The sequence below is a fragment of the Mesocricetus auratus genome, unplaced genomic scaffold (genome assembly GCF_017639785.1).
Source record: "Mesocricetus auratus isolate SY011 unplaced genomic scaffold, BCM_Maur_2.0 Super-Scaffold_100691, whole genome shotgun sequence".
Lineage (NCBI taxonomy): Eukaryota > Metazoa > Chordata > Mammalia > Rodentia > Cricetidae > Mesocricetus > Mesocricetus auratus.
The window spans coordinates 24514906-24527128 of record NW_024429267.1 but is presented as its reverse complement, the minus strand read 5'-3'; the positions used below and the strand labels follow the sequence as shown (position 1 = coordinate 24527128).

At 38.1% G+C, this 12223-nt stretch overlaps 1 protein-coding gene across 3 annotated transcripts in view; it reads left to right on the top strand.

The window, feature by feature from the left end:
* Positions 1–9669, top strand: part of Ibtk (inhibitor of Bruton tyrosine kinase) — a 63280-nt gene extending 53611 nt beyond the window's left edge. For all 3 annotated transcript variants that reach the window (XM_040739653.1, XM_040739652.1, XM_040739654.1), the window contains 4 exons: positions 605–751; positions 6648–6719; positions 7112–7244; positions 8474–9669. In XM_040739653.1, coding sequence (XP_040595587.1) covers positions 605–751; positions 6648–6719; positions 7112–7244; positions 8474–8605 — 484 coding nt within the window. In that variant the 3' untranslated portion in view covers positions 8606–9669. The remainder of the gene's footprint in view (positions 1–604; positions 752–6647; positions 6720–7111; positions 7245–8473) is intronic.
* The last annotated feature ends 2554 nt before the right edge of the window (positions 9670–12223 follow it).

The following is a 12223-nucleotide window of genomic DNA, read 5'->3' as shown; positions in this document are numbered from 1 at the left end:
GATAACTTTGGCTTGTATCAAGTTGACAAAAATAAGTATATGTAAAGGGAGGCTTTTTCCTTTGAGAGAAGCCTTCCCGCCATCCTGGTTCTAGAGCCGCATCAGTCCCAAATAAACACACAGGAGGCTATCTATATTCATTATGAAGCTGTTGGCCTTGCTTGCTTCTTACTGGCTAGCTCTGCTTTAAGTAATTATCCCATAATTGTTAATCTAAGTATTTCTCTTACTGGAGAAGTTTCCAGGCTTCCTACCCCATGGCATTACATCTCGACTCCCTTTGTTTCTCCTTCCCAGAGTCCTCCTGGACTCCTAGTCCCACCTATCTAGATTCCTATTGGCTCAACAGTGCTTTATTGACAAATGCACAGGACTTCCCCCGAACAAGTACATCATGCCTTGTTCGACATGAACACTGAATCTCTGTTGGAATAAACAGTTGTAGGAGGAAAAAAAAAATCTGAAGCTGGTCTGTTTTTAAAAGTTTTTGTTTAAAAATCTATGAAATCAGTTTTTACATTTTTAAAAAAATTCTTTGACAGTTTCACGCTATGTATTGTCTCCTTGCAATGTGTTTTAACATGATCTTTGTTTTCTTCTGCAGGGCTTCTCTACACTCACCTTCGTCCAAGTCATTCCGGGATTTATTACTGGGAGAAAAAAAACCGGTTACTGGCCATGGTTCAGAAGAACATGTCAAAAAAGCTGGTTTTAAAGGAATTGAAAACTCTCAGGCCCTAAATGTTGTGAGGTAAATAAATTTAACTAATATATTTTCTACCTTAAAATATTCTGTGGGGGCTTCATGTTCTGAAATGATGTTAAAAGTGTTACAGGGTACTAATTATAACTTCTTGCACGTTCAGGGTTAGTGTTAACAAACCCATTTCTTCTTTCTCTCTTTTCATTTTTACCTTTGGCAGTGGTTTTAGAGATATTTGCTCATAGCAAATGTCATGTAGAAACCAGAGTTTGGAGTTTCAGCAAATGTCTGTACCCATGAGGTAGTCACATATACTGCTCCTAAAATCTGTCTCATGCCCCTTTTCCCTAGCAGTTTCCCATTGATTTTTGACAACATAGAACTTGTGTACTTCCTAGGATTTCATGTCAGTGGAAATCATGCAGGGTGCATCCTTTCATAATCTGACCTTTACTTACAATTATTTTGGAACTCATCCATCTTGTTATATATATATCAGTAATTGATTCCATTTACTCGTTGAAGTGAGTCTCTTTGTGTGGATCTACCACAACCCACCTCCTTGTATCTGTTACTTAGCTCTGGGTGCTTCTGGTTCTAACTAGAGTTATTATTTATTTAATTTATTCTTATTTTTTGATTAGTATCTCACAGCCCAGGCTATCCTGGACCTTCCTTTGTTGTCGTAAACTTGGGACATTCTGGTCTTAGCTTCCTGGGTGCTCGATTATAGGAATGCACTACTTAATTCAGCTGTTCTAATTAAAGTGCCCTCTCCAATATGATATATAATTGTTTTTGAGATGGGCTTCTATAGTCCAGGCTGGCTATCCTTAAACTTACTATGTAGTTGAAGATGACCTTGAACTCCTTGTGTTCCTGCCTTTACCTCCCAAGTGCAAGGATTACAGGCCTGTGCCATCACACCTGGATTCTTACTTGTACTTACAAATGAACATTCTTATAAAAATACAAAAAAATTTCAGGTTGGTAGGAATTACATGCACATCTCCCCAGACTGTTAAGTCTAGAGAGTTAATAGAAGACAAAAAAAAGAAAGAAAGAGTTAGTGTCATTTATGGCCAGACTAATGTTTTATGCACTGATACTTATTTATGATTTTGGTTGTCAAAGCATTTTTTTCCTTCCCATAAATCCACTTTTAAGAAGTCATAGTAGGCCTGGCATCCTATTATTTGAGAGGCTGAGGTAGAATTGTCAGGAAGCCTGGGCTTCATAATAAGTTCAAAGGCAACCTGGACTACAGATATAACAGCAACAGCAGAAATTGTTCAGTTTCAGTATATCAAACAGATTTATAAAGTCTGGTTAAAACAAGTAGAGTCCCAGAGATGTTTAACCTCAGCTTGCTTACCTTTCAACTAAAGCAGTCCAGCTAACCTTAATAGTGCCCTGCCATGGGACTGCTCATACTAGCACTGTAAGTGCAGCCTTTTTTGTCTCTTCGTACTTTCTGTGCTTTCTATACTGTCCATATCATGAGCTTATGTCCTGCTATCAGGTAACATTGAGCTTCAGACTTACTTGTTCTCTTGGCCTTTCCATCCTGTTTAGGTCTTCAGAAACACATCAGATGACACTCTCACAAACCCAAAGTCAGGCAAACTGTAGATATACATAACCAATCCTTTCTTCCTGATCTTTATTCCTTAGTAAGTAATGCTTGCTATTCTCTGTTTTTCTCAATAATAGTCTATTTTAGTTCTTTAATGTTTAATACCTACACTAAACTTTATAGCCAAGACTCTTACCCCACTCATACCATCATGACCTTTACCCTAGTTATAAGTGTGGTTCCATGCCTAGTCTTCTTTCTTCCTTTCCATCACTACATTGAGTCATTGTGTTCTCTTTTAAAAATATAGAACTTACTGCTTTTAGGATAAAAGATTTTTTGTTGTTGTTGTTGTTGTTTTTGTTTTTTTTTTTTTTTGGTGACATGGCCTCTGTGTGTAACAGCCCTAGCTGTCCTGGGACTTGAACTGTAGACCAGGCTGGCCTCAAACTTACAGAGATCCTCCTGAGGGATGGAATTGTAGGTGTGTGCAACCACCACATGGCAAAAGCTAGAATTCTTAATGTGGCCTTCAAAATCTACAGAGCCTGGCTTCTGTCAACTTGTTTCACTTTGTCCTAGGAAATAACCTCTGTATTACAGTGTCTTTGACTTTCTCTTGTCCACACCTGTCCTTCTTTGTATCCCCTTGAACTTTGATTCCAACTCTTCATAGTCATTCAGTTGGGTATTTAGAGAGCCGCACTTCCTTTATTAAGTCAGTTCCTCTTACATATTTCTGTTGTGCTTCTGTTACACCATTATAGTTGTTGCTAGTGATTCTCTTGTTTGCTTGGAAACAGGATCTTATTATATAGTGGTGGCAGGCCTGGAATGTGCTACGTAGATCAGGCCGGTCTCAAACTTAGAGATTCACCTGCCCCTGCTTCTGCCTCCCTGGGGACTGGGACTAAAGGTGTGAGCCAGCTTATTGTTTGATGTATGTGTGCTGCATTTGTTTACATTTATCAGTATTATTAAAGCAAGGGTGATGCTTCTCTTTGCTGGTCATTGTACACACGTGTTTAGAATGGGCATTTCATGAGTATTTGGTTATTGAAAAAATAAATGAATTAAAATTGTAACTCCTGGGCTTGAGAGATGACTAGGGGTTAAGAGTACTGGCTGCTCTTCCAGAGAGGTCTTGAGTTCAATTCCTAGCAACCACATGGTGGCTCACAACAATCTGTAATGAGATCTGGTGCTCTTTTCTGGCCTTCAGGGATACATGCAGACACAACACTGCATACATAATAAATAAATACATCTTAAAAAAAAAATCAATCAAACAACCCTGTAACTCCTTTTCAGGTAATATTTGTTTTGAAGGTAGTGAATTTCATTGGGTATCTCTGATGCACAAATTTGAAAGTGTAAACATTAAGTTTATTTTTTATAATATTTTACATTTTAAATATGAACAATGCACATTGAGATTTTAATTCTTCATTGAATAAGTTGCCATTTGTCATGGAACTCAGAAAATCTTAAGGATCTGTGCTTTGCTAGTTGGTCACTAGGGTGTGCTGTCACATTGGGACTTAACTATGAGAAGTATGTGCTGTCGTATGACTTTGGAAGTTTAAGTTGAAAGATCATGTGGGAACTAATATTTACATAGATGACTCTCATTGATAAAGATTTGGAAAAAAGCATAGCTTGTGTTTCATGTTTTATTTAACCATAGAAAACATGTAATTCACAAGTAAGGTTTTTCAAAAAGGACATATAAAATACTGTAGACAAAATACTCACCAGATTATGGGATCCCTGGTAGGGCACAGCATTGTTCTGGCTCCTGTTGGCCATATATAAAAATATAATACACAGACCTAGCCCTTAATGGATTTTGAAGTCAGGTTAATAAATGGGAATGTGTGTACGTGAAGTTAAATTGCCCCTGCAGAGTGAAATGACAGTGCTGTATAGCAGCTTGGAAGAGGACATGGTGAAGGGAGAGTCACACGTGCCAGAATACAGCACAGGAAGAGCAAGAGCTCGGGATGCTAGAGCCTTAACTCCCCTGTTCTAATGTGTGACCATGGGAATAGCAGAGAAGCAGGTGATAGCATTACTTCTCCTTTCTATTGTCACAGGCTTTGGAATGTGGGCTGAGATTTTTAAAGAAGAAATTAAACAGAAGAAAAGACAGTATAAACAGGAAATAGTGGGAGAAAAGCAGGAGGACAGGAATGCTGGTCCTCGGGGGTCAGAGTGTAAGGATTAAGACTCAGCTGAGGAAGTCTGCACACCACTGTATAAAATGTGACTAAAAAATTATTTGTCCCCCAGGCAATGGCAGGCAGAGAAAGGCAGTGTCATCTGGGGATGTTAAAATGCAGAAGGGAAAGATTTTGTGTTATTTCTTTTAGTTCTTTGTTGTGTTCATTTGTGTTTTGTTTTTCTTTCACTGAAATAACCCTGTGTCTCTACTGGGAAATGTATACTGTTTCCAAGCACCATAACAAACTATTTCTGGAATACAATCACTATTATTATATATTAGTTCTAATGGTAGATAAATTTTTAAATAAAGCTAATATAAAACCTTATAAATAGGAAGATATTGTCTAAGCAAAGATAGCTTAGTTATTTTAATCTAAAATTGACAGCACTTTTTAATTTAAACAAAAATCTTCAAATAATATTTTAGAAAATCTTTTGGTAATGTTTTACTTTTTAAGAAGGCTAATTATATACCAGTTATATATTGGAATGTCTGGTTTTGTTTTTGTATCTGGAGCTTAATAATTTTATATTATTTGAAAGCTTAGAAATTTTAAAAATTCTAGCTGTTTTATTTAATAAATTTCCTATGTTTTATGATGAAATTTTGATGGACTCTCAAGTTGTTTGGATAAATAAATGATTAATATAATTACTCATTAAATATTAGTAGATAGAGTTGTGGGATTATAATCTTATGAGACAGATTTTTTCCATTTTAAAATTTTCTGGGGATTTGCTAGCCAAGTGCTCTCCATTGCATTAAATCTGTTATCCTCAGATTGATGTTTCAGCATAGCATTATAGCCCTTTCTGAATGTCATCATATATGAAGTAAGGGCCATAATACCCTGCCATGCAAACCTGTTGAGGCTTGTTGTAAAATATGAAGTATTATGTAGAATCCTTATTCTTAAAGTTTTAATTTACATTGATTTAATATGCTTGGATTTGAAACCTCCTTAAACTGTTAATTTTGTTTTGTTAGCCAGCAATGCTAACAGGATTTTTAAAAATCCTTTATTTGCTAATATTAATTGTAGAAAATAGTGGTTTCCTTGCGACATTTCCATATATAGCTATGTTGAACATTGATCATATCCATCCTTTATTCCTCTTTAATTGTTGGTAACTACTGGTGTACTATAGTTGTCTAACAACTAAGTAATTATAGTTTCTACATTATTTGTGTTTCTTTGAAAGTGTCAATACATTTAATTTATTCCTAGAACCACCAGGATAATTTTCAGCATCTGAAGTGTGGTTGTCTCCACACTTGAATGGGTTGAATGAGTTGTCTCCAGTAGACTCAGGCATTTGAATACTGGTGTCCACTTGGCGGTACTGTCTGGGAAGCTTATGCAGCATGGCCTTTTTATAGGAAGGATGTGACTGGAGGCAAGCTTTGAGAGAAACTTGGGTCATTTCCAGTCACTCTTCCTGCTTCCTGTTTGTGATTAAAAATGAACTCTCAGCTTGCTGTTCTAGCCGCCATACATACTCTCTCTGCTCTGCCATCATAGACTCATAAGCCTTCAACTGTAGACAAGAGGGTAACATAAAGGGAAATAGTCTGTGCTCTGATGGAATTAACTTGAATGGAGATCAAGTGCAACTTCCCTTGGTTAAGTTCTTTGGAAGGTCTCACAAGTCAGACTAGTGCCAGAGAGCAGTTGCTTGCTAGGGTGTTAAAACACAACAAAAGGACAAATGCAGGCAATCCCTTCATGTATCAGTTACTTTTCTATTGTGACAAGACTCCTCAACCAAGGCTGTTTACAGAAGGAAATGTTTTAGAAACAAACTCTTTTCCCATTCTGTTTGTCATCTAGAGCATGCCATAGTATGTTCGTACTGAGTGCTATTTTTTCATACAGGCCTTTGTACTTCTTATATATGCCTGATTACCAGACATAATGATATGTGAACAGCATTAGAAAAGACTGCTTCTTACGATACTCTCCCTGCGTGGTTCAGTTCTCTGCAGATTCCTTTGTCTGCTTGTCCTTCCTAAGCTAGAGCTAGGCCTGACTGCAAACAGTAATTTGTCTCTAAGTCAGGAGCTCATGGCTCTGCTCTCTGTATCAGTAAGTAGTTTTACGAATATTACTGAAAGCCTTATTTTTGGAATTTGTTTTACAGATGTTCAACTCATGGAACTCCAGGACTAGAAAGCAATCATGTTTCTGATTTTCCACTACTAGAGAGTCCCAAGTAAGCTTCATTGATTACCTGTGGGCCTTGAAATTAATTAAGAAATTAATTTCTTAAGTATATTTAAGAAATGGATAATTGGGTAGTTGAAATTACTAGACTGTATTGTTTGAATATCCACTTTTCTAAAATAAGAGTTATTATACCATTTCTGTTACACCTTTATTTTTAAGAATTTTCTAAAATTTAACCTGTAACACTTATTTAAGTAAAATAATTTTCCTTTTCTGTGTTTTCACCTCACTATTCTGTAATTGCTGCAAAAGCTTCTAGGTTGTATTATGTAATAATCCCTGGGGGGGGGCACAGCATTGTTAAGTAACATTTCGTAGGAAATTTTACATGCAGAACTTTGAGGACATGAATAAAAGCCATTATTGTCGTTCTTACAGTCCCTGGCTGTCTTCCTCGCTGGCTGCTTCTGCCACAGTCGCTCCTGTCACTTTTGCATCTATTGTCGAAGAGGAGCGGCAACAAGAGGCTGCACTCATCAGAAGTCGGGAGAAACCCTTGGCTCTCATTCAGGTGTGTGACACACTCGCTCAGCTTTAGCTCGGCGTAGACTGTTCTACATGTCAGTCCTAGGTCTTTGGGTTTTGTTATTATTTGTATTCTTGAGACAGTGTCTAGCTCTGTAGTCCAAACTGGCTTTGAACTCATGGCAGTCTTCCTGTCTGTGCCTTCCAAATGTTGTATTACTGGTGTCACTACCACATTGATCTATAGTTCTGTAGAAAATTTTATTGATTGGCTTTGAACATTTGACTAGGATCTACTAGATTAAAATTTAAATGTATGTAAAACTAGGCTGAAATATCCATTAGCTTAAATATGGAGTTATTCAGGATAATCTGAACTAGCACATTGTGATCGGGTTTCTGTTTTTAGTATTGGCAATGCTTTGGACCACTTTAAGTTTTCAAAGAACTTGGTGGTGTTTGCTGCTCTTCTCAGTTCCTGCCTCAGCTCATAGATTATAGTCAACAGAGAGCATCTTTGGTTTAACTTACAGAAAAGAGGATTTATTTAAGAGAAGGAAGATTTCACAGACATATCTGAAAGATTAGAGAGGCAGGCTGGGGAAAGATAAGCCCCATGGCACTGGAGAGTGCAAAAGCGAGTTGTAGAGGATTGTGCAGTGGCAGAAAAGGCCTGACGTGAAACTGCTAGCGTGAATGGATCCCAGACATTCAATTCAGTTTCTTTTCCCTTAACTTTAGGATTCAAATTGAGGGCTGGCAGATGGCTCGACAGCTTAGAGCATGCATCTCCCTTCTGGGGGATCTGGATCAGTTCTCAACACTAACATCAGTTAGCCCACTACCTTTAACTCCAGTCCTAGGAGTTCAGAGGTTCTCTTCTGGCCTCCAAGGACACTGTACTTGCACACAGGTGGCATCAGTTAGGCACACAGATGGCTCAGTTAGCACACAACCAGTAACTCCAGTCTTGGGAATTTGGAGGTTCTTTTCTGGCCTCCAACGACGCTGTACTTGCTTACAGGTGGTGCACAAATGTGCACTCCGACATTCACGTATGCACATACCATTTTAAAGAAGAGAACTGAATTGAAGTGAGAACAGACTCAAAGTTTCTAGCAAGGCCGGGCAAGTAGGAAGGTTTCTGATTCACTTCTGCTGTGTTGTGTCTATATCAAGCCTCAGTTTCTCCAAAGGAAGTCAGAAAACTATTAATCCCACTAATCTGTTCTACCTAAAGAGAAAAGCAAATCTTCTTTCCTTCTTTTCTCCCAGGTTGAGGAGCATGCGATACAAGACTTGCTGGTTTTCTATGAAGCATTTGGCAACCCTGATGAGTTTATCGTCGTTGAGAGGACACCACAAGGGCCTCTGGCAGTGCCTATGTGGAACAAGCATGGGTGCTAGCTCACTGGAGAGGACGTGGTTGCTCCCGAGGTTGTGGTTGCTACACTGATATGAAGAAAACCCCTGCACAAGCGTTCTTACATATTTGCTAGCAAGTTGTTCTAGTCAGAATAAAAGTGGATATGCTTTCTTCCTGTAGTTTATAATGTTTGTATGACTAATGAGAAATTTTTGAGAATTTTGATTTTAGTAACTTTTATGTGACAATGTGTCAGGAAAAATGTTAGGCTAAGGTTGGTTGGATTTTTTTCTTCTAAATTATCTTACAATGGAAAATATGGGTGAAGTATACATTTAGGAATGATTCACTAAAAGACTCTTTTCATTTGAGAATATGGAGCAATTTAGGAGAGTTTACCACATGTTTTTAAATAAAACTTTGATGAAATTAAGGTAGGAGCTTCGGTCATTACTAATGGCCAGAATGTGCTGCTTGCCGCAGTAAAATATCTATTGTTGCCTTTTCATTGGGCTGTTAATTTCTTAGGCCTCTTTAAAGTTGGATCTGGTGAAATGCTGTGTCCTTCCTAATTGTTCTGTTCAGGTTAGTCAACAATCATAGCTTCTATGGGAGATTTGGATTTGTGAATTTTTGTTGGGGTGGGAAATTAACAAGAGAGGTCATATGAATGACTAATTGTGAAAGAATCAGTTTCTTAGAGTGTTAAGATTTTCTAAAACAAACATAGGATTACTGAATAGTTTGCCCGAGTGGTTGTTTATAATTACTTTTTAGTATTGTGTAATCAGAAGTTCTGTGAGCCTAGATTGTATGTGTACATGTAAATTTTGATTTCTCTATAGTATGCTGTTTGGTTTGTTTTTGAGTGTTTAAAATGAAAAGGAAAACCATGTTACAATGTGTGCTGTGGTATGTAGATAAAATGAGAATGTTAATGCCTAAGTTCTGGGAATGAATCCCTGGGAATATGTAGGCAGTTCACCGCTTGACTTCAGTTGATGGGAAATTGACTGAAGCTAACTCAGTGTTTCAGTTCAGCTCCACCCACAAGCAGCAGATGTGTAAGCAAACATGCAATAAAAAGTAATCTTGATCCACCTCACTACTAATGTGTGTTTGATGTTGCGTGTAGCACTAGATTGACACTTTGAGGGAAGAATTTCTAGCTATTCCTAATTATTTCCCTATGTACCACAGCAATAGCCAGTGTATATTTTTACTCTGCTAGAAATCCTGTTTTATATTCTGTATGTTTGAGTATTTTGAGAAAAAATGAATTTTACAATGTCTTTTTGATGTCAGTAAAGAAGCTTTATGAAGTCATTGGCTCACTGGAGCTTTGGCACTCTGAAGACAAATGTCAGGGGTGCTTTTCTTGCTGTCTTCCATTCTTCCCGGGAAGTGTCCTCAGGATTCTGCCCTTGTTACAGGTGGGAGGGTGAAGGAGGAGCTGGGGCCATCTGAGCTTGAGACTCTTGTCCTTTCTTTAGAGACCATGACCAGATTACTTGTGCTTTATCGTCTGTTTTATACAGTGACCTGCTGTATAAAATTTCATATGAGAAGAAATGTTCCTGCAAGAAAAGTAAAAGATAAGCCTCGTTGTGAACTGTAGTTTTCCATGAATATGACCGATATTATATTGCCTTGAAAACCCAGGAGGATAATGGTAGTTTTTCCTTACAGCACTTTCTTCCTGTAGTAACTCATCCATCTGTACTTGGATAGATTCAAGAAAATCCAACAGAACTGAAGAAAGTCTGTGAGTCATCAACTGAAGTAATTGCTGGGATGGAGATGCTCTTTAAGACTCGCAAGCCTAGAAAGGTGATGGTGTATGAAGTGTTGGGGTGAGGGATTGAGTAGTCTGGAAAGGTGATGGTGTATGAGGTGTTGGGGTGAGGGATTGAATACCAACAGTAGAATGTGGTTATAGTTTGTGAAATCAAGAAACTTCAAGCCAAGTGAATTTGTTGACAGAATGCTAATACTTGGGTCTCTAAATCCCAAGACCTGTCTTTTAAGCAAACCCTGCTTTACATGGGAACAATTGTAGTCTGAAGCCCAACCATGGGTTTGTCTGTGTCTCTTCTGGAGGGCATGGTGCATGTGGGCTTTTTGTTTGTTTTGTTTTTAGATAGTAGCTGATGCCTGTTTCTTACAATTTTAGATCTAAGGAAGCTCTACTGATTTTTCTCAGGCAGTTTGTTTTACATACTGAAGAAAGCAAAGTCCACAAAGTGACCAATGAGAATGATGCCTTTGTCTTTATAGTATGGTTTTCTAACTACAGCAGGCTGTCTCTTTGAAACTGTTATTTATAGCCAAGAAAAAGAATTACAAAAGACCACTTAGTAAAGCAATTATAGTCCAGAGACTTCCAGATTTGTCAATACAGAGATGTTTTTGGGAGAAAGTAGAGCTGTCTTCTAAGAAGAAATTGGAAACAACGATCTGAGACATGCTGAAGTCTAGGTGTTCTTTCTTAAGATAATTTCAAGCTGTGACAGATAGCAAAGTCACCTTGGTCCCTATATGTGTTACCCACCCAGCTGTATCTTGCTCCAAGGCACAGGTAGTGTAGTTCATTTTTCTAGCTGTTTCTCTGTTGTTCCCTGGCCAGCCTTTGTTTCATGTTGAAGTGAAATTCTACTACTCCCATTCTTTTCTTGTACCTTAGTCGTCTACCCAAATCATTGAAGCTAAACCTGTGAGACATTCCTCATTCTACACACTTGCTGGTGTCAACATCATCACTCTGTCTCCTGTGTATCTTCTCTCTAATCTTTTGGATTTATTTATTTGTATATGTGAGTATATTTTGCCTTTATCTATGTCTGTGCACTGTGTGTCCATTGCCCACAAAGGTCAGAAGAGGGCATCAGAACCCTGGAACTGGAGTCACAGATGGTTCTGAGCGGCCATGTCAGTGCTGGAATCAAAGGCAAACCTGTCTATCCCTTTTTGCCTTGTTCTAAGGTGATGGTCAGCTGAAGTCTGAAGATGGTTTTTCTCTGATGTCTTGAACTAGAAATCCTGCTGCACACTGAGCGGTTCCTGCAAAGCATCTGATTGAACAAAGGCACATCTCCTTCAGTCTTTGATCATCTCACTAGCCAACAAGTCAACATGAATCCTTTGTGTGGTGGGCGGATCATTTTCAGTCTTCGCAATTTATTCATGTAGCCAGAGGAGGAGAGTATGACTTCTGAGATAGGGAAACAGTCCTTGCATTCCTACACTTGGCAAACTTTGATGCACAATAATAGTTCCTACTTGACCAGATTATGAAATGCTGCTGACTCATATAAAGAACATAGACGTTGGTGAAGCAGAGATCACAGATGTAGCCAATATAATTCCTCAGCAGAGAAAGACTGAAAGAACTGTGTGTGTTAGAGGACAACTGCTTTGTAAGAGAAAATAATTCAGTCTCTTGTATTAAAATACACATGATTTGTAATTCACCGTTAACTGGGTGTTTTTATATGCACTTATCATTTAATTGTATAAAAATACTGCTGAGCTCTCATGTCCCTCGTGTCCACCTGTTCCCCAATAGCTGCATAAGGAGTGCTGCCAGTTCCCTTATGTAGATTCAAGCACATAGAAATGCATCCTTAGTTTCTTCTAAGGAAGGAACTGGCCATCAAAAT